At 43.8% G+C, this 26,688-nt stretch overlaps 3 protein-coding genes across 14 annotated transcripts; 2 read left to right on the top strand and 1 right to left on the bottom strand.

The window, feature by feature from the left end:
• Positions 1 to 7: 7 nt before the first annotated feature.
• Positions 8 to 11,986, bottom strand: LOC118507794 (neuropeptide F-like). 3 transcript variants are annotated; one of them, XM_036046847.1, is made up of 4 exons: positions 11,833 to 11,986; positions 9,411 to 9,638; positions 864 to 921; positions 8 to 762 (listed from the first exon to the last, which is right to left on the bottom strand). In XM_036046847.1, the coding sequence occupies exons 2-4, from the start codon at positions 9,587 to 9,589 to the stop codon at positions 697 to 699; spliced, it is 303 nt and encodes a 100-aa protein (XP_035902740.1). In that variant the 5' UTR covers positions 9,590 to 9,638; positions 11,833 to 11,986; the 3' UTR covers positions 8 to 696. The 3 variants fall into 3 exon arrangements, with proteins under 3 accessions (XP_035902740.1, XP_035902737.1, XP_035902738.1); XM_036046844.1 differs by lacking the exon at positions 11,833 to 11,986 and adding an exon at positions 1,216 to 1,335 and having other exon boundaries at positions 19 to 762; positions 9,411 to 9,623; XM_036046845.1 differs by lacking the exon at positions 11,833 to 11,986 and adding an exon at positions 1,216 to 1,335 and having other exon boundaries at positions 19 to 751; positions 9,411 to 9,623.
• On the top strand, positions 3,563 to 7,449 carry LOC118507793 (synaptic vesicle glycoprotein 2A). Its single transcript, XM_036046843.1, has 6 exons — positions 3,563 to 3,887; positions 3,988 to 4,149; positions 5,143 to 5,305; positions 5,381 to 5,502; positions 5,608 to 6,034; positions 6,102 to 7,449. Exons 1-6 carry the CDS (start codon positions 3,761 to 3,763, stop codon positions 6,700 to 6,702), a joined length of 1,602 nt encoding a protein of 533 aa, XP_035902736.1. The 5' UTR covers positions 3,563 to 3,760; the 3' UTR covers positions 6,703 to 7,449.
• Positions 9,526 to 26,688, top strand: LOC118507792 (scavenger receptor class B member 1). 10 transcript variants are annotated; one of them, XM_036046839.1, is made up of 9 exons: positions 9,526 to 9,656; positions 14,401 to 14,558; positions 18,797 to 19,019; positions 22,831 to 22,922; positions 23,020 to 23,526; positions 23,702 to 23,967; positions 24,046 to 24,326; positions 24,417 to 24,748; positions 24,836 to 26,688. In XM_036046839.1, the coding sequence occupies exons 3-9, from the start codon at positions 18,977 to 18,979 to the stop codon at positions 25,133 to 25,135; spliced, it is 1,821 nt and encodes a 606-aa protein (XP_035902732.1). In that variant the 5' UTR covers positions 9,526 to 9,656; positions 14,401 to 14,558; positions 18,797 to 18,976; the 3' UTR covers positions 25,136 to 26,688. The 10 variants fall into 10 exon arrangements, with proteins under 10 accessions (XP_035902732.1, XP_035902727.1, XP_035902735.1 ...); XM_036046834.1 differs by having other exon boundaries at positions 18,774 to 19,019; XM_036046841.1 differs by lacking the exons at positions 9,526 to 9,656; positions 14,401 to 14,558 and adding an exon at positions 17,817 to 18,371 and having other exon boundaries at positions 18,774 to 19,019; positions 24,417 to 24,535; positions 24,626 to 24,748; positions 24,836 to 26,682.

The raw sequence follows: 26,688 nt of genomic DNA, 5'->3' as shown, positions 1-26,688 counted from the left end.
ACAACACAGCAGTATGCGTTTTTTTTCTAATGCAGCTCAAATATATTATTATATATACTTCATAGTTTCCACAGACAACAACGAAATCATACACGGTTTTTAGGTTTAGTTTGGGCATATACACTAAGCAAGAAAGATTTATTACGAATAGTGTCTTCTGTCTGAACGTAACGGGAAAATGTTTGCAGTGTAATCACAACATGGTCTTACGAGCTAAAACAGCTGTTCCTGTATGGTCTGCTGTAAGGTGGTGTACGTAAATAAGCGGTATGGATTTGTTTAATTGTACAGGTAATTTTATTTCGATTCGTTTTGTCCAACGGTTTGCTTCGCATGTCCGAGCCATGCATTGTGCAACCCGGACACGGAAGGATACATGGATGTGTCTGTGCCTGAGGGGCGGTGTCGATGTTCGATTAGCTATATAAATAATGTTTTATTACTACATACTGGTCAGCAAACAATCGAAGAAAAAGAGTTGTGTAGAACTAGAAGCAGGTTAAATGGTTGAGCGTAAGTTTGTATGGGTGGCAACATTGAATTGCTATTCACAATGCACCGAACTTTGGATGGAGCTTTGGCGAAAGGATCAACATCATATCGTCATAGGCTAGCACTGGCTAGCGGCCAGCTTGATGGGACAGGAGAAACACGATGTGTTACGGGGTACCGTTGTGTCCGAGCTCGGGACGCCATCTAGAAGTTGGTCGGAAGCTGTTCATCTCGAAAATGCTGGATCCTGCCAATCAACCTGTAAAGATTCTGTTGCGTTTTATTCAAACAGACTAGGTAACAGCATCCATCTGCAGGTGTTTGTGATGTGAGCACTCGTTGCGCCGCACGGTCTACGAGTTCGTAATTACCTCCTGTTCGTCCTGTCCAAATACTGCCGGGTTAAGGTAGCCACCCCGTTTGCCGAATCTGCAAAAGACAAAGCAAACGGGTAATCGTTCCGTTACGTTACTGAGCAGTTAGCAGTTGGATATGCAGCAAGAGATGAGAGGTTGCGCACCGGCACATGTGTTTTTTGCACACATGCTGAGAGTGTAGGTCAGTGGTAAAACTATAAAGTTCGTTCAGTGGTCGTCTGTGGTCGTTGTAGGTATCTCTAGCAGGCCGCATGAAAAAAACGTTCGGTTGGGATTGTTTCGGGATGGGAGGGAATGACGGGAAAATTGCTTTTTTCTGGTGCGGATTCCGGTGACAGCGGCTCACCTGGGTCTAGCGTCAGTCGAGTGTGCTCTATCGATAGCTTCTAGGATGAAATATCCAATAATTTTGTCTAGTCCCGAGTGAACACCATTTATATTGGGTGGCAGTTCACTTCGTATTAACCTACAAGAAAACACACACACAGATACACACAGATAGATGAGAGAGAAAAACTGGCACATGTTTTTTTTTGTAAAAGATCACGACATAAAGAGGATAGATGAATGCTTTCCGGGTATCTTTGTGGTGCTCGATTGAGAAAGTTGGCAAATACTTATCTTCTGCAGCAAACTTGATTTGAAATCTTGAAGAACGCCATAAGAAAATATCATTGAAAGCTAGCTGATTTACGTATGGGAATATTGTTTTTTTTTAATGAGTACATTGTATGCTATTATCATCAATTTGATTAAGTATTTGACCCGTTGGCCAAATCATGCATAAAAGCGCGTCACTTTTTTTTTTCTATTTTCTGTGTAAATTTCGTGCTGATCGTGTCCCTAATGAAGGCAAGAAGTGAGGGTGCACTTCTTCTTATTCCTTGGCACTACAACCTCGAGAGGTCTCGGCCTGCCATTTCTGGCTTTCTGTGACTTATTTTTACCCGTAGTAAAGTAGTCAGCCTTACGTACGGGGAGGCGGTCTGGATAGGATTTGAACCCCGGCCCTGTCGTGTGAAGAGCGGCGCCGTTGTCGCCCCGGCCACCGGACCGCCCGAGGGTGCACTGATTGTCCCTAAATAATGGTGCAATCTTTTCAGTTTAGTTTAGAGATAGCGTTATAAAAAGCACGATGCCATGAGCTGGTCCCGGCCTAGCTCACAAGGCTTGTAAGAATGACAATGGTCACATAACATGTCAGTCGTAGTTGGATGGAAAACTCTTGCGGCCCTTTTCTACCACAAAGACAGGTTTGCATTCGGGAGATGGGCTTGTCTGTCTTCTTTTCAATCTGGAGCTAGAAAGAGTCTTCCTTGACTCGGAGGTGGTTATCGGGGACTTCGGGGACCATCTTTTATAAGTTAATCCAGATCCTGGCATACGCTGATGACGTAGACATGATTGCTTTGAGGCTCTGCTACGTAGCAGAAAGTTTACCAAAGAATCGAGCGAGCATCACTATGCCTCGGATTCTATAAATCCTAAACTGACAGTGGGCTGGTTATGTCATACGAATGACACCGTACTACCCAGTCCGCCTTTTAGGGCTTCCGCATGGATAAAGAAGTCATGGGAGGTTCTGATCGAGATGGAGTGATGGTGTTGATGCGTTCGCCAAAAAGGACGTGATAATTGGCAGACGGCGTTGCTACACCACGAGCGGCATCGAGGATTGTTACAGCAAGCCAAGAATAATAATACTAATAATACAGCTTTTCAACCGAGCATGCCCGGGATAAAGCAAATAACAGAGAGGAAATGACATGTTAATTTTTGTGAACTTGTAATCGTCGACACATGCGGTGCTGACAATACGGTGTCAATTCGTTATACTGAAAATATAAAATACAAATATAATAATAAAGCTTCTTTGCACATGGGATCATCAAGGTCTTTTGTCATCTTGCAGGGTTTAAAATCAATTTCTGCCAAAAATTAGGATCAAACTAACCAAAGTCTAAAATTAAAAAATGTTATTGTATCGTTAACGCCACCACCAGTGTAACACACTCTGTAATGCACATTTAAACTGGTTTTATATGAACATCATCATGAAATCTGGTGTGGAAATCCTGCTGTGGAAAGTTGGGACCATTGTACGATCGCCACTTTCCACACCAGGATTGCATTATTCCACTATCCAGTTGATACATTCCACCAAGTGATTCCATTCGAGTGATCAGTGCAAACGGTTTGCGTCCGATCGTTTATTTTTTTTTTCAAAATGCGGTATGGCTCTGAATTTCCAGTCCATTAAAGCACCTCTAGGTATTGCCCGTTTTGGATCGATCGATCGTCAAAGCATTCCATCGATAGCAAAATCGTAGTTCAGTAGTCTAGAATAAGCTTCATACACACCACACAGTATTCTCTTACGTTTTATCGTTGTCAATTTGTCGTCACTGGCCTTGCAAGTATTTTATAATTCACCGCTCCAAATCTAGTTAATATCTCGCTGAATATAGCTACCTCACAGTGGCGTAGATTAGGCTGACACTATCCATCATACTCACCGTGAGGTGATGCCAGCTACCCCTATTTACCTTTAGTATCGTACGTTACAGGAAGTGCAACGAAGTGCTTTCACCCTTACAATGGAGTGACACACGCTTCCGCATCCCGTATCTTGGATAGTGTGGTGCTTTCTAGAGATTTTGCACAGTGATAACTATCTTGCTTATCTCGGCAGTCGTCAGCAACAGACGACAGTGAGGCGGTGCACGACGTTTCATCTAAGGAAAAGTAATTTAAGCTACTACTCAAGATTGGACAGCGACAGTCCCTCCGGATGGCTCGCAATGAGCCTTATGCTTAGTCGTGTAGATCGTGTTGGAGTAGCTGCGTAATCATTGACCCTGGTGCATAAGTTTCATTCCATCGTCTTCAAAATGCGTGCTGAGGTGAACCGTTCGCCTCCGGTGTTCACCATCGAGGGTAGTAAGGTGCCAGCAAACGGATTGGTTGCAGATCCCGAATCCAAAAGCTATACCTTCGATGAAGTGATCGATATCATAGGTAAGACTGTGGTGTCTGTGCAATTGGTGTGAGTTGCTAGTGCATTACTAATAATAATAAAACTTACACTTTTCCAATCACCCAAACAACTCTTCGACAGGATTCGGTCGAACCACGTGGCACATATTTATAGCCTCGTCCGTAATCATGATGGCAGTGTTGAATGAAACGATGGGCATTTCAATCGTTATCCCCGCTGCCCAGTGTGATCTTCAGTTGTCGGCTACGGATAAAGGATTGCTGACGGGAGTAAGCTTTGCAGGTGAGCTATTGTTACCGGTTGTTCTATTCATCTCAAAAGGGCGCAAAACGGGACTCGATTTTTATACCCTTTATTTGTTTGCTTAATTTTAAAATTAAAGGGAGATACTTCATGCAAGTGCTGTCATTTGCGTGTAAATAAACTTTTAGTTTTATTTTTTTTTCTACACCTGGACAGTTGTTTGCTAGCAACACTGCCATAACTAACCGCGCACCGCTTCCTGCTGCTCGGTGCTATCAGCGATGTAAGAATTTGTGGTAGCAAATATAGTAACACATTTATTTACGAGCCTGTTTGCTCAAACTCTAACAACTACCCTAACACGAACCTTAATGGGGGTCCGAAAGGGGCTTGTTTGAGTTGTTTTGTGTGGAAAACAATGCCCAATGAAGCATACCGTCGGTGTTTTGACTTGTATCCGAGTTACTTGGGGTCTGGGGGCAACGCTAACCAAAGCATGGAGCAAACAATATTGTGGTGGCGCTCGTGGCCGTTGGAGCAGATGGTGATTGCTTATCTTTCACTGCACGAGGCCTACGATTCCAGGTTGATATGACTGGAACTGGAAACATTTTTCTTTGACTAACGCAAGCAAAATCAGATTGTTCCTGCACGACAGTTTGCACCCCCTGCTGCAGTGGGAAAATTTTCCAGCGATAAATAATCTAATCCTCACCAAGGATCAATTGTGCGTAAAGTGCATTACATCCACCGGCATGGCATTGAAAGCAAAGCATAAAGCTTTGATGACAGAGATGTGCAGCTGTTGTGCTGTTTGTGCATGAATGTTTTTTGTTGTTTTTAGCATAAAAAAAGAACCAATTTCATGCTGCGTTAAATTTGACTGTTTCTTTTAGCAAAAAACGAGCAGCTGTCTGCAAGTTTAGCTATTAAAAGCTGTACGCTGGAGTAAGGGGAAATGATCTCTGCCTTTTATTCTTTCGGTTTTTCTTTTTCATTTACGCATCCGCATCCAATGCGACTGCAATCCAGGCATTATCGTTTCGTCACACTTCTGGGGTTATATCGCCGATACGAAAGGTCGCCGAAGGACGCTCATCGTGTCACTGCTGTTGACCGCCGTCTGTGCGCTGGTGTCCGGTTTATCCGTCAACTATGGCATGATGGTGGTGATGCGTTTCCTGGTGGGAGTTTTGTAAGTACCGTCGTCGATCGTGTCGCTTTCCAGCGTTACGGTGCTCATCGTCAATTCTTTCATCTGCTCCCGCAGCATTTCTGCACCATCGGCCACTATCTTCGCTTACCTGGGAGAATTTTTCAAAACGGCTAGCCGCACCTTGGTGATAACGTACGCGAGCGTAGCGGTGGGACTATCAGCCGTTTTTACAGCTAGTAAGTTTTTTTGTTATTGTGCCCAAAGGTTCAAGAATGGCTCCATGTTTTTCCAGTTTTCCGCGAATAATACTTTTTTCTTATCTTCCCAACTCCCCGCGACAGCCACTGGCTGGTATGTGCTATCATTCACGTGGTCTCTAGCCATCCCCGGAACGGAACTCGTTCTTAAGCCTTGGCGGGTTTTATTTTTTGTCTACACGCTGCCCACGCTCATAGGAGCATGCTGGCTTATGATGCTTCCGGAAAGTCCCAAGTTTTACCTATCCCGGGGGCGAGAATCGGAAGCATTTGCCGTTTTGTTGCGGCTGTACTTGGAAAATCACCCCCATGCAACGGTGGAAGATTTCCCGGTCAAGCACATTACGCCCGAGCCGGGCCAAAAGGATCGCAGCAGCACTATACCGAAAGGGTCGAGCGGTTGGCGGCACGTAGCTAGCAGCGTCTGGAACCAAACGGTCCCACTGTTCCAGCGACCCAATCTGGTCAACTTTACCATTTGCTGTGTGGTGCAGTTTGGGTTGTTTGTAGTGTAAGTAGACTCGTGTTGCTAGCCGGGATAATGACTAGTATTAGTAGCTGATTTTGCTGTTTAACAGATCCGCAGGAATGGGCCTATGGTTTCCGGACATTATCAACCGACTCACTGCTTCGAATGTCTTGGACGCTACCGTTTGCGAAGCCCTGGACGTATCGATGCAGACGGACTTTGCAGTGGATGAGCTGGAAGAGACCATTCAAATCGTCCAAGGAGTATGCGTTGACACTATCAATGAGCGTGTCTTTATGTACGCTATCACGCTAGGCGGCTTGTACACGGTGCTGTACCTGGCCATGTCCGTACTGATGCGTCTACTGGGTCGCAAGTGTTTGGTGGCGTTCAACTTATTCTTCTCCGGCATTGCCGGGCTCGCGCTACAATTCGTGGACCATCCGTACGTTACGATGGCACTGTTTTGCTCGTTCTTGGTATTTGCCGGCACATCGATATCCATCCTGAACGGAGCTACCGTATCCTTCTTTCCGACAAATGTGCGTGCGATGGCCGTCTGCTTGAGCCTAATGATGGGGCGTCTTGGGAGCGTTTTTGGGAGCAATCTGGTAGGACTGATCATGGAGGATAACTGTACACTTACCTTTAACCTTTTCGCCTGTGGATCAATTATCTGTGCGATTCTTACCCTCATGTTGCCGAGTTAGCAACGGTAGGTACAACTCTTAACATAATTCTATATCCCAGCACGTTTGGCACGATCTGGGCTCGCAATCGAATTCCAATATGGAACGAGCGCCACATATCACATCACGCCAGCCCGTCAGCCGATCCATCTCGATTAACAACCAACGATAGTCCGTTGTCAGCACGAAGCAAGTTTCTTTTATGTTGGATGCAGCACCCGTTTGTGTCGGGAGCGTGGCACCGTGTCAAATCATTTTGAATGACACCGTACCAACCACCCAAGTAGTTCTCCATTGACATCATCAAAAACGAACAGCTCGGAGCAGTAGATCAAACAAAACGCGTACGGCAGGGTGGAAATGTTTTGATTTTGCTGTAATGCAGTGCTGTAGATTTTTTTGTTTATTCGGTGTCCCCTTAAATCTCAAAGCCATTTTGGTGTTTTTGTTGTTCTTGTGGCCCTTTGCTCCTGTGGCAAGTATCATATGACCGTTCAAGATAGGACGTCATACCACCCGTCGTATCACGTCCGTAACTCCACCAAATAGAAAGATTTGTTAGCATGTCGTCGTGATGAGGTTGATTTTTTTCTTCCACATCGGAATGTCGATTCACTCATACAGAGGCGGAGCAGAGGCGCTGGCAAAAGTTGTGCCGCCGAGCGATGTTCGAAATGTGCTATATTGGTTAAGTTCACGTGCAGCAAAAGGAAAAAGACCGCGGTTACGGGACTTTTCTTGGTTGTTAAATAAAATGTATGAACCTAATGCAGTACGTAAAAGTGATTCTTTGCTGGTAATGTTTAAAGTGTCATTAGGCTTTGATAAAACAAATCCATAGTAATACTAGGTCGGGTTTTATCGAAACACGACAGCAAATCAAATATGGAAAACCCGGTCAAAGGCATCTGATTATGATCAAAAAAGCATAAATTTATCAACTTTTTTAAATTTACCAGGCGTCAGCAGTCCATTTGGGCTTCGCCCGATCAGAGCCCATCACCAACAGTTCATTGTCCATCCAGGACCACCCATCGCTTAACGCAATTTTAGCGATTTTAGGATGATGCGAACTCTGTTCAACTACGAATAGGCTAGAGAGTGAATTTGCTATTGGTTGTACAATAAGATAAGATAGGAATGATTTATTTTATTGTATTTGTATTGTATTTTATTTGATTTAAATGATTTAAATGATATTTTAAATGATTTAATAAAAATAATGTATGGGATGATTTCTTTCATTTCCAAAGGTGGCAATTTTGGTGATCCACCTCTGCCAGCGGAAATATCTGGTCCAACACATATAAAGTCTTTTTTTTTACATATATTTTCTAACATTCCCAAAACTGTGAGTGCAGTGAATATGAACCAATCTATGCAGATTCTATATTTGTTCATTAAGAACAATAAAATTTTTTTTAAAATTTTGTCTAGCATGTCCTAGTTGATAAAAATATTCCACAAATTTGATGAAGTGCCATATGTTTATTTTTCTACTCAAATTAAAAAGCAGAGCAGAGACTCAAAAAAGAAACCAAGCAGCTAAAGCACAGCATCCGATTCCACTCGATCGCAATAAGCGATAGTAATATTCTAAATTGAAAACCCTCGCAGGGATTAAGTAATGAGCCTAGGTTGAACGGTGCGATTGCAAGTTTAGGGTCGTCGTGTTTCGCAATTGAACGCCGCCGATCGCGCGCGATCTTGCGAAAGAGCAGGTAATTTGTATGTACTAAAATTAACAACAGTACTAACAACAAACTTCCCTTGATTGACGTTCCATCAACACTGGCCAACAGAAGCAGCGGAGGGCGCGGAGTGCAGTGATACGATTTAAAGGAATTACAATCTTATAGGTCAGACATTTCAGTCTGCCAAGCGATACGCGTTGCAGCTGACAGCGGTGTGGTAAATAATTTTTACTTGGCCGATGACCGGTTTGTGGGTTATTTATTTAAGCGATCGGACCGTAAACGGTCCCGCCAGCGCGCCCAGCCAAGAGAGTGAATAATTCTTGATAGAAGTATTATCGTTTTGGACTGTTTTCGGACCTTCCATAAGAATTGTTCAACAAGGTAGGTCAGCACGAACATCGCAATCGTCGCGTGACAAGGTATGCGAACGATAGGTAGTGCAGTGAATCCCTCATCTAGCATGGTGGGGTTGGGAAAAAAAACAAAAACACCACCAGCCTGTGAACCGTTCCCGCAAAGTTGCTCGTAAACAGTCGGAGAAAGGTCAATGAAATGGCAGGAATTCAACAAAACAAACCTGAAAAACTAGTAAGTCGAAAGCTACCCAACCGCGATGCATTCGAGGACCTAGTACACTAGTGCTCGGCGGCGAAGTGGTGCGTTTGTGCGTTTTATTGCACGCATCGGAGAAGGACATAACACATGCACACATGGACACCAGCAGAAGACCAGCTGCGGCCTTCTGCACTCTCCGGAAGCGCCGGAGGTAGAAAGATCACACGGTAACGTAATTTCCTTCACATAAGCATAGGGAATTCCCGTGAAACGTGCGCACCCTGACCTGTCATCGTTATTAATGTGAGCGCGCTTATTTACGGCTTGAAAGCCTTGACCAGAGTCAAGGACTACGATTGCGTACGATCGCAATGGTTATGAGGCAACGCCCTGTACATATGTCTGACATCTACCGTCGCGAAGAAAGCAGTAGGCGGTGGTGGTTCAAGCCCACGCTGGAGAGGAGAGGTCCCTTACCTGGGTCTGGCGTGCTGAGCATGCTTAGTCTCCAGCTCCTGCAGGTACCGGATGGCCGCTGCTACCGATGCGGCATCGCTATCCTGCGGCCGGGCAGCAGTCAGTGTGGTGAGGTCGGCAATCAGGGTACAGATCATTAGCGCCACAAGCAGACGAGGGGTAAAGGTGCCGGACGCCATCGTGTAGTTCGTGAAACAGAGAATGATTACCCTGGAGCGGTTGGGATACCTGTAAGCAAACGGAAAGGTAAGTCCTATTGAATGTGCATCCAAAGAAGCAATCAAAGAAGAAAGCTACTTTCATCATCGCAATTTATGATAATGCCCTCATAACTCATGCCACAACTCCATGCAGCGTAACAGGTGGTCGGATTGGAATTCTTGATTGTGAACCGTGGGGCCGATAGGTTGTAATGGGCTTTATTGCAAGACAGTGCCGTGGGTAGATAATCCTCAATGATTGAAAATGTTCTACGAGCCTAGATTGCCATTTGCATATCGTTTATCCAAACATTTTCCATTGCACTTTGTAGAATGCATGTACAAAATGTTATTTCGCATATTAATAACCAAAATTAGTTACTAACACCCTATTTCAGTAATCACCGTAAGGGATGAAGCTTTAGAGGGATTGGCCATTGGTTGTGTTTGCTCAAGTGCAATGAAATTAATTATTCGACTGCTGCCTTCTGCCTCACCAAGGACAGACTACAGGCAACAGGCACTTGTTTCGCCTTTATAATCGGTCGCTAGAAATGGTGAATTTGGTTGGTTAATGAAACCCAAACCAAAAGGAAATCAGAGACGTGTCTTATCTAAGATTGGAACGCTTCAGCGTCAGGTTCATCCTGGTGCGTTCACGTTGGACAACCCCCGGTGGGGGGGAAGAAACTTTCATAGTGGTGCGGTGCCAAGCACGAAATTGTAGGCTTAATGAGAAAATATTTGTAAGTTTTAAATAGCTTCCGACGCTGCCCGTTAGCTGGTTAGCTATTCCGTTTGACGTAGATGGTACCGTATGTTTGGTTGGGGCAAACTTTTTACGCACCGGAACCGGCCAGCTAAATATTTTGTAAAGTATAACACCACCGAAGCTATTCGTCAAACAAATCTTTCGGCCTTGAGTACTTTTCACATATTATCGCTGGTGTAAGGGTGCAGACAAGGCGAAAAGAATTTTGATGCAAGATACGAAAAACAACAGCGTGAATTCCTTCGCCTCTTTTTTGTGTATTTGTTTGCTTTCTACATCAAGATCTAAGTTATGTCAAGGGCCAACAGAGCAGGCCAACATTTCTTCGCCTATTAGTCATCGCCACAGTTTGTAACGACCTTCCGTGGTGCTGACTAATTTTTGGAGGGACTTTTCTTCACACATGTTCGTGGGGGATTGGCCCAAAAATATGCAAATAAATATGCACTGTTTGGGTACAGCATTAAAATATCGTTAGCACTTCATGCACAGCAAATATTGAACCATGAAGCAATGCGGCAATGCGTAAGGAACGATCGCTCGAAGTTTTTGGTTTGGTATTTGGATGAGCCCCCCCAACAAAAAAGAGAGATGCTTAACCATGATGCGGAACGACAAATTATATTACGAGAATAATATTGCCGCGTGATTCAACGCCACGTAATTAACGTCATCGATCGGGATAAAGAAGAGCCGCCACGATGATTTGCTCGCTCGATCGATGATCGGACCGACGGATGGGCAACGAAAGTGTTTGAATTGTCATGTGTATGGACGAGGTCGCAGTTATACATACTGTTGATATGTGTTTTGTAAAATTAATGCGCATGGTTATCGCCAAATGTATCTCTCTAGCATATCGGTGTGATTGCGTTCTTGATCAATATTTGTATATTAACGCATTCCACAAGCTGTTACTACTCGTACGCTAGGTACGGAACAGATGGTTGACATCGAACAGTGCTGGGCAATTATCACGCAATAGATAATATTTAGTTAGGGACGACCCGTATGTGGAGGAGATAGCGGCGCCAGCCTTCACACGGCAGGACAGGGCTTCAAATCTCTTTCGGATCGTCCTACCGGTAGTTAGGACCGACTTCCGAGCAACATGGTACCAATAAATCTAGTAAGCCCGAAATAGCAGGCATGACCTAGGAAGTCCTTAGGCCAAGAAACAGAAGAAGAAGAATATACTAATTGTAAACAAAGTTTGGAGAGTCTCTGGTCGTTTGAATAGGACTAGTGACTGTTTAACTAAATTTTGTAATGACTATCATTAAAATCCTTAGACTATATTTTCGTGCGTTACAGCAACTACACCAGCCAAACGATATTAAAAGATTTGGCCATAAATTTCTGTAAAACACTTTTGCATAACTTTTCACTTAGAGGTTAACAAAATTTCACAGCACAAAATTGAAACACAATGTTACAACTATTTAATCACCTTTCAAATGGAACGAAATATCTGAACCCGGGAATATCTTGGAACGGTATGTTTTACACGAAGGTTTTCCACAATGTTGTTTGGCACCACTGAATGTTCAACTCAAACGCTTACGTCGATCTAACGCCGGAAGCGCATTGGGACTGCCTTTTTATAGGCGATTTTATCCTCACCGGAAGTGGAAGCAGGCGTGTTTGTGAAGCTGCAGCTCCTGGGAGTAGAACTATTGGTTGGCACTCTCTGGCGAAACGTTTTCGGAAGGTTTTTTGTTGTGCCATTTCCCTTCCCAACAGCGGAAAGCTGATGAGAAAAGGTTCTCTCACCGTGTCCTTATTTTGAGTTTAGCTGAGGCGAGGGCTGTCTTTTTTCTTTCTTCCATTTTTGCCTATCTCGCCTGTCGCGAGCTTACTACTGCCGGCGAGAGGGAAAGAGTTTTCGCGCAGCGTTCCACGCGCTGATAAATAACTTTTGCCCTGTTGCGCTTACTTGGGGACGACCCAACCCAACGCCCTTCGTGATGAAGGCGGCAGAGATTACGGAGACCAGAAATTTGAAGCCTAGGCGTAAAGATTAACTAAAGCCGACAAGCGAAAAAAAAATCGCACATGCAACCGGAAAGAGACGGGCTATCGGTCGGTCACCGCCAGAAGTGGTGGTTGCGGGTAAGTGAGCAGCACCTTTGAGGGCAACTTGTTGATCGGTCGCGTGCTATCCGATTTCGTTGGCTGAGTTGCATCGATTGAGAAAATTAATTAATTCGTGAAAAGACGGACGCTGCGCTATCAGTGATCTCGAGGAACTAATGGGTGCTTGCTTTTTCGACGACGTTGACGCACGTTGGCTGCGTGTGGCTGGACAGTGTAAGGCGGAAGTAGCATCTACCATATTGTGCGGTTTAAAATTGGAATCTTTCCTACCGGATGTAATGCTTGCATATACGCAAAAATGCGGTTGTTTTTGTGCGACAACCATTTGCATGTGGCGGCGGAATCGAAATCAGACGAGAACGGTGGCTTATCAGCGTCTGTTGCTGGTTGTTATCTTACAATGCCGTCGGATATCAAAGGTGAGGCGAGAATGCTAGTAATTAGTCATTCATGGTTGTCCAAGGGGTAGACCGGAATAATATCCCGAGTGCCCGGAGTGGGTGATATAATTGGGGAATATTTACGTTTGTATCACTGCCAACGGGCTGGCTGTACGGGCAGGGTGTTGTAAATTAATTTGTGTAATCAACGATCAATAATCGGTACGCATTTCCGTTCCAGATAAGCTCACAGTTAAATGGTGGGAAGCCTTAAGGGAATTGCGCTTCCTTCGACTGGTTGGCGTTGCTAAGAGCAGCACGAGCATGTGTTTGGTGCTGGATTGAAGTGTAGTTTTAATTGTATTTCAGGTCGATTGAACCATGATATCAATGAACTATTTTAGCAGGAATAATAGTTTTGTATTCAGGTGGAAAACATTATGACACATTTTAAACGCTTAAGGCGTAAAACCTCCTACTGGTACGATTGATCAGTTTACATGATGCGTTAATGGCAAAGCTTGAGTACGGTGTTACCGTGAAGTAATAATTAGCAATTCATGACAAATCATGTTCGCATGAATCTCGAGCAATGGCTATTACAACGCTCAACCCTCAATTTGGTTTCTCTCGCACGGGGAATCCCAATCCCCGATCTTGATAGCATATCGCACACCTGAACTACGCCGTCAACGAGCGTCAGCTTTACAAAGTTTCTTTGCAAAGCATCCAAGAACTATGTCCTGCCGTGGTTCGTATACGTTATGAATGCAAAACAAAAAAGCAAAGAACAAACTTACCTGTGATTATTGACGACCGGAAAAGCAACCAACACCGGACAAGGTCGGGTCAGAGTGTGGACGGTGAAACTAAATCAAACATATGAACGATCATGTGCCCCAGCTTTCGTTTCACGGTGATTGTTGGTTTGGAGCATGTGCGCCATCAAGGTGAAGTGCGTCACAGCTTGACTTTCCATTCCCCGTTTTTTCCTGCCGATTGCTGGAAAGGACCGAAGAATATATTTGTCTATTGCCCCGTTTCGTAATTTCGCACTGTCGCACGGTGACCTTTCGGCACAGCGTGGAGCCGCGATGGGCGAGACCCCTGCCAAGTCGGTGCTTCCTCATGCGACAAACAATGCACCAGTCAATGGGGTTTCCCATGCATCTGACCCTTTAGTCTCCTTGCATATGCGACCAGGATCAGGGCAGTAACCATTACTGTAATTACCGCGCGAGCGGTGCAGTTCATGTTATTGCGAATCTTGAATTTATCACGTTAGCAAAACAAGCGTACGTTATCTATTTAGTTTGAGCTTGATTTCACCAACAAGAAACTATAATAAAGCCAAGAAATTTAGTAGAATGTGAAAGCAGTACACAGCAATGTACGAAAAAAAAAAAATGATTTTTTTGTGCTGTTGAGGAAATATTTAAATTGTTTATCTTTAATAATTATATTAGAATATTATTTATTAATTAATGATTACGGCCAGACGCCGTATTGTATATTAGAATGTTAATTGATTATATTTTTAGTAAATAGTAAGATTCAAAGACTCGATGCAATGATGGAAGCATGTAAGAGGATCAGGATTGAAGACACCAACACCACCCGTTGCCATGTGACTACTCATTTAGTCGGTCTGGCCCCAGTCACAGGGGACACACCGAAAGTTCATAAAGGCAAAAACAAGGTAAGTAGTTTAATTGTACACGCATTAGCACACGGTAAGCACGTCAATCTCACCAATGACGCTTTTTGACCTTCTGACGTGGTCCCGCGGTCAGTGACGTCAGTGAGGTTTGTGAAGTGAAGTGGATTGGACTGGGGAGTTACTACGCTTTTTGGCTCACAAAAATAGTATGCGGAGGCACATTACTAACTTGATTATTTATTTATTTATAAATTATGAAGGCTTGAAGCCGTATTGTCCTATTACTAACATTAGTTAGTGTGACCATTTGAAGATTTCTCTTTCTCTACTTCGAAATACAACTGTTTCGATGCTTCTAAGCTCATGTTCTGAATGATTCTATGACAGCTTCATGCCAACCGGGCACCAGTCAAGTTCAAAGCTGGAAAAGAATGCGTAACGGATTGGAGTCTATCATTGTCAAGACCATGAGCTAGGTCGATGAGTGCAGGAGTCATCCGCATTCCGATACCCGAGTGCTAGGATACCTACCCGCGATGACATCGCCACCGGTGAGCGAGACAAGAGTCCGGCCGTGTCAAGTGATCGCGACGAGCGCGATCTAATCCGTGGATCCAGCGTGGGGCCGACCGCAGAACTGCACCTGAGGAGTGCTGCAACCGCAGCAGTTCTAGCTACACGCTACAAACATGATCCCACGTACAGGTTAGAAAAGTGGACGACTTTGATCTTCATTCGCCATTTTCACGGTCTCCGGTGCTAGTAAATCGAGAGTAAGGAGACCAGCGAACAATTATGCAATGGTGCATAGGTGTCCGTGTGCTACCGAACCGAAAGCTTCCCCAGCGACCGGACGCTGCGCGCGCGTGCGCGTGTGTTTGTGTCCGAGGCGGGCCTCTTAGATCGTCAGTGGTAGCAGGTAGCAAATCATTTCGTCACCGTCATCCGGTGGCCCTTCATTCATTCCGGCTCGGGGTGGACAACGTTCATGATCGATGACGAACTGGCAGGATGGCTGCGATCGGTGGGTCTTCCAACGTGTGCGCCTGTGCACGCAGAGGGCACGTACACGCGCAGATGCACGCGACTCACGAGAGCAGGGTCAATGCAGGTGAACAGAGGGCAAGCGTAATGCTGAACTTGCCGTTCCAATGTTGATGAATTATTTATCCCCTTGAGTGTTATCAAGTGTTGCATTTATAAATGTACATTGTTCATTTATAGTGTGAGTGTGTGTGTGTGTGTGTGGTTTTTGCGGGATTTGCAGCTTAGGACGATGATATTTATCAGTTTTGAAAATTCATCAATTACCATCTACTACAACAACCGTTTGAATTTCAGCTACGGTGTGTTGAAATTGTGAGCATTCAATTTCAATGGTGCTGCATCGGTACAGAGCGCATGGGGCGTAAGTGAGCAAACACCCATCCACTAGTTCCGCTGTTGAAGTATAAGTTTTCCATGAAATGCATCGCCGTGTTCCGCTCCGACTGCCTGTAGTTGTAAGGACGTCTGGCTTACAAGTTTCCTTTCTAATATGTGAGTCGCGAACGTCTCCGACTGATTAGTTTGAAATAGTAAAGCAGTAGCATTGATTGTGGAGCTATTTTGTGAATGTGTGTGTGTGTCAGCCCCGTGCTATATAAGGTTTGAACTATGGTGGACATTTCATACAGTTAGCATAAAAAAGCACTGTTAATTATGCTTTTTTGCCTAGGAAATTTAAAATAATTCCAATACCATTACTCATTGACTTGCATATGATGATGCTTAGCGATTAGGCAGGGAAGTGTTTTTGGGCTGGTCCAAGTGGGATGCAATGCACGACCTTTGTGTACCATACCGCACGAACGAAGCACGATATCATGGGACCGCCCAACTTATATTGTATTTGTAGCCGTTCTACCTTTGTCTTTGGCAGCGTGCAGTGCTGTCCATTATCCTTGAAAACGGTTTAATTTTATGAGATGAGTCATCTGGAGTTAAACTCACTTGCCATCACTTGCCTATCAAAGATAGGTGCTTTGTGCTGCTAGTACACAGAGCATGTACTAATTATCAGCTCATCGAAGTCTCTTTTTTCTCTGTGATTGCACCATTTAGGTGTGAAATCATTTTATCTAGGGTTGCAGTGTACGTCTGCAGGTGCACACGGGGGTGAACTACTTCCGAGTTTTAATTCCTCAAGGAACAAAAGCCCTAAATAAATTTTAAAACCCCTTAAAGTTTCATAAATAAATGAATGAATGAACGAATGAATGAATCGATGAATGAATTAAAATGTGTAGACACTTGCCACGTGTATGGTTCTGCCAGTCTCGATTTTTTCATTTTGTTTTAAATACGATACGAGGTTTTGACCTGCTTTTTAACTTTATTAACTTACGCAGTTTAGTAATACGGCCAGGCCGACGTATTATGAATAAAAAAAAATACGCAGTTTTTCTCGGTTTCCGTGCAAGTTTTCAAATCATTTATATCGTTTATCAGATCAGATCATGCAATACTTATGCTAAACCTAGAGTCTTATTGGCTTGTTTCCTACCTTTCTTATGTAATTTCGACCTTCTTGGTCAGCCGCACAAGTTAGTTAGTGATGTTGACATGCCCACTACCCCTTATTCATATTTTATTTAACATAACTCGTTTTATAGAATTGATTAGTCCTTTTCTGTCTCTCCCTGTTCCATCATGTATCTGTTCCATTCGATCACAGAGCTCATCTTTTCAGCCTTGAAAAAAAGATAGACTTCCGGCATAATGTGCGTTTTAAAAAATTTGGCAGTGCATAGGCACGATGGGAATTTGCATAAACATGCGCATACTCCCTCCCAGACCGCTGTTCACCTTCCTAGTAGTGGAAGCGTTGAAGCGTTTACTAATAAGATATTTGGCTACACAACAAACTCGTTAAAGGATATACGGTGAGATTCTTGGGCCGTAGCTAGTTGCCATGTTTGTCCTGGCATGAAGCGTTCTAGCTCTTCAAGCGTTGCTCATGTTGGCTCCTGAATATCCCAGAGCTGATATTTTCGCACAAGCAGGTGTGGATTTGAAGGTGTGCCATCTAAATAAAAAAAAACATGAATGTATGTATTTTGTTTAAAAGAGTGAAGAAATAAATCTATGCCAATTTTCACTCGGGCAGCATGATTACATTAGTACTTTTACTGTTCACAGGTTGAGCGCAGCTTAAAGTTTCTTTGCGTCATCTGCTACTTGCTTCATGCCGCTCTTGCAACGCTAAGAAGCTGATGCTGGCTGGCATCGCGGTTAGCCTGTAGTGAGCCTCTCGGCTCGGCTTGTCGCGATCTCGCGAGAAGACGAACGATCGCACGAATGGGTAGACGAACGAATAACGAGTACAAGATCGATGGAAGGTAACAATCGACACATGTGTGGAGGCACTGTTGTGAAGCACATGGAGCTTATATAAAGAACAGAACCTACGCTGCTCTACTCTTATTTGCACTATTGCTCTCCAGCGTGTAAGGCCGTCTGTTGTTGGTATTAAAGTAAAGCTACTACCAGCAAAGATCCCTGGCTGGTGCAGCACGGTGTACGACTAACATTTCCCAACAAGTGTTTTAACAGTTATATCGTTCATTTTTTGGAGGGTACATTATATCTCTGAAAGCATCCTTTTTAAGGAGGCAATAGTTTTTGAAAATCCTCAACAGAAGATATTAGCAAAAATATACAAATAAAGAGTGGAGAGGTACTAAACCTTCAGTGAAATGTGAATATGTGCAATAGTTTTATAAAACTTACAAACTGAGTGCAAAAACAGTCTTTTTGTGTGGTTTTGTTCTCTATAGTGAGGAAATACATTGCCGAAGTGAATGATGAAAAGTGAGTTTATAATTAAATATTTTCAAAGTGACAGTTCGAAAAAGCTTAACAAGAATATCCTTGCCATACGCCTATGAAGTTAAACTATATCGTCGTTATATGAAACGACAGATTCTAAACTGTTTTTGATATTCATGTTGATCCTTATGCGTGCTGTATTTGCTGAATTATGATTCCAGAATTGATGAGTTTTGAACGTCTTCTACGAATTAAATAAGTGTAAGAGTCTTAAACTATGCTTCGAGTTTGAAGTGCAATGTTAAATTGAAGTATAAAATTCTCTTAAGAAAAAAATTAAATCCTACAAAGAAAACCACTTAGAATAATGACACAATTCAGTACCATTGCTCCGCAAACTAAACCTGTAAAGTGCTTCTCTATACTTTCATGTTTTTTACTCAGCGCTAATTACCATATCGATCTAGACCAGATTTCCGGCCCAACGGTATCGATGCTGTAGATGAACAAAGGCAGATCTAGTCTGTGACTATTAGAAAGTTGAACTATTGAACTATTCGCCGATTCAACGGATTCGATAAGATCGATAAGATAGTGTATTGCTTCTGCTACGTCTAGCGATCCTCCATAGTGCAGCACGAGTCACGATGACAACTACACCGGCATTTACGATGGTCTCAAAGAGGAAACGTGAGTATGAGTTCCTAGCTTTTTTGTCCAAGTTCTATGCCCTGTTTAAATTTAATGATTCGAGTGCTACGTTCCGTATTTAACAGCTCTTAACGGCCATTTCACGATCGTTCAACGCATTTAAGCTAAATTGCCCGAGGTACAGATACAGATCCGTGTGTGTGTGTAGTTTTTTTTTGTTTGCTTTGGAAATTAGATTAAAAGTAATGTAAACGCGTTTTTCAGTGAGTAGTAGCTCGTCGGCCAGATAAATTTGTACTCCTACGACCGTAATGAGTGCTAGCAACGCGGCGCGCGTCGTTACGGATGTTAATCATGGGTGTTTGTTACCATCTTCTGGGTATCTGACCCCTGCGCAAAGCTTCACGTGCATGATAGGCGGAAACAGCTCGTACGTACAGCGGAATATGAGTTTGTGAGAACAGTTTTGAATCAATCCACGACACAACAGCAAGAAAAAAACGCCGTTTTCATTAGCACACACGGTGCGCGGTTGCCCTTGCCTTTACCCACGTGGCGTATATTCATGGCGACAGTAATGGTGGCCAAAGGTTAACGAAATGCAAAGTCTCACCTCTCGGAGAGCAGTGCATACTGTCCCATACATAGCCACGGACACAAAAAGTAACCCCTTAATTACACATCCTGCAGCGTTCATCATTGGAGATCCACTAGGAAGTGGTTTTTCTTTTCCCTGCGAGAGTAAATAACACCATTCCACCTAGTGGTTGAAAGCTTTCAGGGTGATTATACGCTTCGCCACTCTTCATTCAGTTCTACTGTCAAAGGTTTTGTGTTTTTTGATCATTGATGTCAAATGGTTCCTAGTAGCTCATACCATACCTATCACTTGTGACTTACTTTATTAACTGTAGCATAATTCTCGTGAGACAGAGTGTGATCGCATGACGCAGAGCCGCCCGTTTTGCTTCGCTTCAGCTTGGAGAACAGGGCCTTGAAAATTGTGGCGCCTTGTCCTTACAAATCTTGTGCAATGCAACACTTTGTCCAACTGGCCCGGTGTGCGCTCGTTTGCCGCTGGCATGGCATGGGAGGCAACTAAATTTCTTTCGTGTCTGCATTTTACACACTCGGTGGCCTTTGCTGGCTGACTGGCCGTAAACTGTTCTACTAATATGTGTAGGAATAGGAAAAGTAGAAAGAATACTGCTGTAAACCTACCGTGCACCTCAGCTGCATTGAGCAATGCTGCTGCTAATCGTTTTTATCATTCTCATTTGACTTAAAGGGGTCTGCTGCACATTTTAGTTTAAAGAGCAATGAAACAATCATGAAAGAATTATTTTAATGCGATACGTCATAAATGCTTGACACGACATAAAAACGAGATACCAAATCATACGCATAACTTATGATGACCTGTGATTATCTATGACCTTGAGATATTAGGTATAGATCACATCGACGAGAGAGAATCTTTAAGCATGCTTGAGTTAGTACCGCTATGGTAGTGTTTTTGAAATTTTTGAGAAAAAAATCAAAAAATTTGAGAGGGGCAATCAATTATAGAAAAGGATCTTTCCTTGGCTCTGCCCTTGAACCAACACTAAAATCTATTCGATTGTTGGATAGTTTTGGAGATCTCTTGCCATTGAAATAACAGATATCTTGAAATGCGCTTACGAACACCGCGATCGTGCTTTACTCATGTCTTTTGGACAGTGGTGCTTTGTTGTCATGTCGGGCCGTCCGGTATCTGCATCATGCACAATATTACGTTACTTTCTTCTCTCTGTATGCAAATTTCTCATTTCCTTTGCCGATGCGTTACAGAACTTCCGCGTCTAGCGAGTCGCCCGCAGTAGAGGAAAGACGACAGAATGGATACTACCGCATAGCTTGACCATTGATTATAATTTTATTCACAAAGCGCAGCTCATCATACTCCGACCCCATCGCGTCTTAGACGGCGGTACGATATTCGACCTCGGTGCTGATCAGGGTGGTGCGCCGAGATACGTATAAGCTTTTATACTGAACGAAACTGCCAATTAAAACGTGCCGTAGTTTAATGAGTTCTGTTGTACAAACGCGCAAGAAATCGGTTCAGCGTGTAGTGCAAGGGTGCAGGATGCGAGCACGATATTCAGGGAAGGCATTTTGCCATCGATATTGACCGTTGTGAAAGTAACCGGTTTAATAGTTCATTGTTAAACGGCGGGCGCGAACGGCGCGAAGACTTTATGCGCTACAGGGCAGAGAGGACAGAAGCGTGCGATAAATGACCCGCTAACTTAATTCTGGCTCGATTACGGGGTTGATCACAGAAGTACGATTCACGTGCAATAACAAGTCATGTCAACGTGTTCGTCACCACCAACAACAAGGTTTGGTTCGTCGCTGAGAGCGCCCCAGCTTCGCGTAAGTCGCTGATCACAATTCATTGAGAAAAAGCTCAAATAGGTCAGCGCGAGTGAAACCGATCATAAGGCCAGGCTCGTTGTCTATGATTAGCCCACGAGTGTCAGATCAGTTTGCGGAAGTGGAATGATTACCCGCGTGCACCTTGCATCTTGATCGACCAGCGGCGGTAATGTGCATCCAGCATTGTGGAGCATTTGTACAGCAAACGAATTTTCCCAGCCGCGGCCGAGCGGAAGCTTTGAGCGGTGCGTAATCATGTGTTAGGGAATTCCGGTAGTAGCAATATTACAATCATGGCAATTTTCTGCCATGTCTCGCTCCTGGTAGCGTCTGTACACTCTTAGGCATCAAGCGGCACATGCTTGAGCAACACAACAGTTACAGCTATTCTTGGTATGAACTCGCTTTGCGGGAAACGTGCACAAGTGTAGTCGAGCTGATTTGTAACAATTTTTACTCCGTTCGCAAGATTTAAACGACGAAATTAACAGCCCAAACAAATGCGTCCTTCGACGACATCTCGTTGAACTTCATCATTTGCTATTGTTTTGTGAGAGTTCATGGAAACTTGGAATACCGGTGCGGACGATGCTGATGCGTGTTGTTTGCCTGCAGACGCTGGCTGCTCCCTAATACAGTCGCATCGCATCAGGCCATGAAGCTCGCGGTGACATGCGGCAGTAACAACTGCGGTGAAGACCTCAAGAACAGGTTTACGGCGCAGTGCCTCACTGTTTGCCGACTTCGCTGGAGCGACAAGAAGCAAAACAAAACAGTAGATTGATCTCCCGCTCCTTTGACGTACGAACTCCACGCGGGCGTGCCGCGCCCGGCACGAACAAACGAAAGTGCAAGTGCGAAGGATTTTCTTGAGCATCGGAAAACCGCCCGCCAGTACAACTTCCACGCGGTGACGTTGACGTAATGTAACGGAGGAGAAATAGGTTTATGTTTTGCTCTGCAATCGTCCCTTGTTTATATGGTTCACACATAGTCTCAAGGTTATGCGAGCGTGAACTTGAGCTTATGGCAAACGATCGTTGGGCTCATCGCAGAGCACAAGCACATTGGCACCGGTTTGCAAACGTGACCAAGATCATCTTGGCCCGCCTCAACGTACCTACACCGGCACATGTGTATTGCACGGTTCACTTCCCAGTTCGGCAGGGTTTAGTAGGGCGTTAAACCTAAGAAACCAATCTTGACGAACGCTTCCTTGAACGAGGTGACATTGAACCAGCGCGGCTCGGGTATGCCTGGCATCCGGTGAATGAGTAATTGCGGGTTTTTTTTTGTTCTTTTTTTCTTTGGAGATGTGTGTCGGTACCGGTGTTTATTTCATATAACAATCGACAATTCTTTGTTTTGAATTTCGTTTTTCTTTTCTCTTTCTCTGATTGAATGTTCAATTGCTGTGAATGCACAGGAGTCGTTAAGCTATGCTGCCTCGGAGTACTGTTTCTAACGTTGGCCTATGCCATCATTGTGATCGATCCCACCGAAGTGATTGTCGAAGATGTATGTATTCAGATCCATAAAGTCAACGACTGCTCTGGCCTTTAACATTGATTGTTCGGTAATATATCTTCCTTTTTATGTTTTGTTGTTTGCTTAGAAACTGTCCATGTATGAAGGATCCTACCTAAACCGTCTGTGGAAGAAACCACCGTTAGAGGTTTTCATCAGTATTTACGTGTTCAACGTTACCAACCCGGAGGCATTTATGCGTGGTGAGGAGCGTTTACGCGTGCAGGAAATAGGGCCGTACGTGTACCAAGAGTTTTTGGAACATCGCAACTCTACCTTCAACGCGAACGGAACGCTCAGCTTTGTGCCTGTTCGGCGCCAGGTGTTTGTACCCGAGCGATCCGTGGGCGATCCGAAGGAGGATCGGATTATGATACCGAATATAGCATTGCTCGGCGTTTCCAGTGCAGCCTATCGCATGTCCACCTTTGCCGCATTTGCAGTGGCAGCCGCCCTGAAACCGCTTGGCATGGCGCCGATCCTCAACATCACCACGCACGACCTGCTCTGGGGCTATGAAGATCCGCTGGTAAGGATCGCCTCCACCTTGCTGCCGGAGCTGATACACTTCCAAAAGCTGGGCATATTAGATCGAGTAAGTTACACGGACGCTGCCTTGGCACACTGCAAACGAATCGTATGCAAAATGTTTTAATTATATAAAAATTTTAATTGTACAAAGTCTTCGATTCGCGCTTCTCACGGAACGGTCCGCCCATGCGCATTGGTGCTTTCACACTTTACTTAGGAGTTTCGTTTTCTGGTCGTAGATGTTTGACGATGGATTCGACACAGTTACCATTAACTTGCCGGAGTCGGTTCGCAACCAACGGCAGGAGGCGGAAGATAACGTCGTAGCGGACGATGTGTCGGATGATCTGGCCGAGAGCCTGCAGGAAGAATATTATCATGATATGGTGCAGCATTCGAGAACCGAGGAACCGATCCGGGACTATTCGATCGACGTGTGGAATGGATCGCCAGGTCTAGCCCATTGGGGTTACGTTGCAAAAGATCATTGGGATGCTGATACAAGGTAGCGTGAGCTTAATGTTTTCTTACCATACAGAACCTCACTATAATGGTGCCAACTTTTAACATTTCCGCTTTCCAGAAACACACCATGCAACACACTGCAAGGATCCTACGATGGATCCGTTTTCCCCCGAAACATATCCAAAACGGAAGTGTTCAAAGTGTATCGCAAAGCATTCTGTCGCACATTGCCGATCGCCTTCGAACGGGAAGGAGAGGTGGATGGCATCAAAGCGTACTGGTTTTCGATCCAAGAGAACGCATTCGAAAGCTCCGTTGATGATCCATACACTTCGTGCTACTGTAAAAGCAATCAGTGCCTACCGAAAGGGCTAGGAGATTTGAGTCCGTGCTGGTACAGTGAGTATTCGTTTTAGAATTATTCGAGTAGGCTGCAGGGACACCGCTGGATGGATGAGACTGATTTGTCGATTGTCTTCATTCTTTCAGACATACCCGTAGCAGTCTCCTTGCCGCATTTCTACAAAGGTGATCCTACTCTCTCGCAGGCGATTGACGGGTTGAGCCCCAACAAGGAAAAACACGACGCTGTTATCATTATGCAACCGGTTAGTGATAATCATCGCCACGATGCAACGATGCAATCATACTCAAATGCACCGATCCCTAACAATTTCATCATCTTTTGCTTCTGGCAGCAACTTGGCATCCCGATGAAAGCAAACATCCGCGTCCAAATCAGTCTTTTAACAAATGTGAGCTTCAACTCGGAGCTGAGACCGTTTCACAACACTGTCATTCCATTGATATGGGCGGAAATGGTAATGTTGATATATAAGCCTGCAGTACAATGGACCCAACGATAGTTCCTATCAACTAATGTGCAATCTCTTCTTCTGCCTACACAGTCGCTGGAAAAGCTCACGCCCGAACTAATATTGCTGCTGAACCTCCTGTTTGGCATTGCGCCATACCTGCAGATAGGATTCATATGCATACTCGCATTGCTGGGAGCCTCGTTACTGGCTACGGCGGCCCTAGTACTGCTGTGCTCGTCGGAAGTGGCTACGTTTGAGTACGATCCGCGAAAATCCATTCGATACTCGACCGTCAACATGATCCCGTACCCGTTGCGCAAAGAGCTGGAGAAATATGGCGAACCTGAGATAATACGGCGCGAGCCGCTGCTGATAGAAAATAGTGCATAATGAGCGTTTCTACTTAGCCCTATTCGAAACCTTGTTCGACAAGGTATTTGCCTTTAAGCTCCCTGTGTAGGTTATAGGTGTTATGGAAAAGAACAAAAGGACTGACAATTTATTCTTATAGAATAACTGCACTTACAGTTCTTTCGAGTGGCAACAAACGATTCCTCTTGCTGCTCCACCACAGACTGTGGAGCGCCTCGTACACACTCATTACGTTAGCATCATTGTGATATACTGTTTTAGTGGTAAGCTAGACGTAAACAATGCAGTGACCATGTGTAAGACATTAACAACTCTTGCTTAGTATTTTCCTATCGTTACAATGGGGCTGTTACGGTTGAGCCAATCAATACAGCTTTAGTCAATCGAAGTATATGATTCGTAAAGATAGAAGAATCTTGTTACACAGATGTACAAATAGTGAATATGGTGTTGTATGTATGGTATACTGGAAAAAAAAACTATGTAAATAACACTGTTGTGAAATGGAATGGATGGTAATATTAAACTTATTCGAAAAAAAATCAACAAACAGTTTCTCATTTTGTACAATTACTCCACAGAGTTGAAAATATTGCAGTGAATTGTGGATGTTTTTAGCTCGTTTTTTTTGTTTTTTGTGCAGGATCAAATCCCATCCGGATCTTTTAATCATGCGGTATATTAAGACTAAGCATGCAGGTATATTAAGTGTATTAAGTCAAGGAAGCCTGAAATAGTTAAAAAGGAAATACAAAGAAGAGTCACTATAAAATAATTATATAAAATGCACCTTTAAGATGATTTAAATGCTTGGAAGGTGAGTACCGCAACAGTACCGAAGTCGTGGGACGTTGAGGTCGATAGTGTGTGTTATAACAAGAATTATTCGCTCTACATATGCTATCCATTTCATTTGCGTGAAATTGTGTGCAATTACGGATGAGATTTTACGTTTGAATCGATGTTATATAAAAGAAGAGTGTTCATTTCACCTGTCATATGAGGTGAAATCTCGCTAGTGCAATAAAATATAGTTTTTTTATGATTGTAATTTTTGTTTATGCATAGTATTGCTCAAAATGTAAATGGATGTGCACTCATAATAATTGTGGTAAAATTTTGCATTTTTTGAATGCATCATAAATTGCATCTCCGCTTGCTCCCCGTTCCTTTACAAACGTGCGGGCATGTCAAACTTATTTTACTAGCGGACCACTTTATAATCAGTTAAGGCTTGGGCAGCATCAAAGGGCAGCGTATATTAGCAAAGGCCAGCAAATAATAGCATTTAAACTTGATGTATTTGTTTTAAAGGTTGTTATAATGAACAAAAAACTTAATTTAATGAGGCAATAAATGCACGAAAAGATGATGGAGGATACAAAAAGAGATAAAATGAGCTAATGAATAATACCAGGGTTTTGCAAACTTGAAAAAAACCTTTTGAATTAGTATTAGAACATTATTAAAATTATTTTTGGAGTTAGTTTAATTATCTCCACACGCCTTTGACGCAATATTGTCCGAACCTTACCGTAATGCTGGGTAATTTTCGTAAATATAAATGTTTT

Source organism: Anopheles stephensi, chromosome 2 (assembly GCF_013141755.1).
Source record: "Anopheles stephensi strain Indian chromosome 2, UCI_ANSTEP_V1.0, whole genome shotgun sequence".
NCBI lineage: Eukaryota > Metazoa > Arthropoda > Insecta > Diptera > Culicidae > Anopheles > Anopheles stephensi.
Note: the sequence above shows the minus strand (reverse complement) of the source record. Positions and strands in the feature narration are given on the sequence as shown.

Excerpts from the sequence above, each read along its gene's own strand:
- LOC118507792 (XM_036046839.1), top strand. The coding sequence starts at position 18,977 with ATGACAACTACACCGGCATTTACGATGGTCTCAAAGAGGAAAC. Across the intron at positions 19,020-22,830 it reads GATGGTCTCAAAGAGGAAAC|GAGTCGTTAAGCTATGCTGC; the intron begins GTGAGTATGAGT and ends GTGAATGCACAG. Across the intron at positions 22,923-23,019 it reads CCGAAGTGATTGTCGAAGAT|AAACTGTCCATGTATGAAGG; the intron begins GTATGTATTCAG and ends TTGTTTGCTTAG.
- LOC118507794 (XM_036046844.1), bottom strand. The coding sequence starts at position 9,589 with ATGGCGTCCGGCACCTTTACCCCTCGTCTGCTTGTGGCGCTAATGATC. Across the intron at positions 1,336-9,410 it reads GCTCAGCACGCCAGACCCAG|GTTAATACGAAGTGAACTGC; the intron begins GTAAGGGACCTC and ends GTTTTCTTGTAG. Across the intron at positions 922-1,215 it reads TCGACTGACGCTAGACCCAG|ATTCGGCAAACGGGGTGGCT; the intron begins GTGAGCCGCTGT and ends TGTCTTTTGCAG.
- LOC118507793 (XM_036046843.1), top strand. The coding sequence starts at position 3,761 with ATGCGTGCTGAGGTGAACCGTTCGCCTCCGGTGTTCACCATCGAGGGT. Across the intron at positions 5,306-5,380 it reads CGTTTCCTGGTGGGAGTTTT|CATTTCTGCACCATCGGCCA; the intron begins GTAAGTACCGTC and ends CTGCTCCCGCAG. Across the intron at positions 5,503-5,607 it reads ATCAGCCGTTTTTACAGCTA|CCACTGGCTGGTATGTGCTA; the intron begins GTAAGTTTTTTT and ends TCCCCGCGACAG.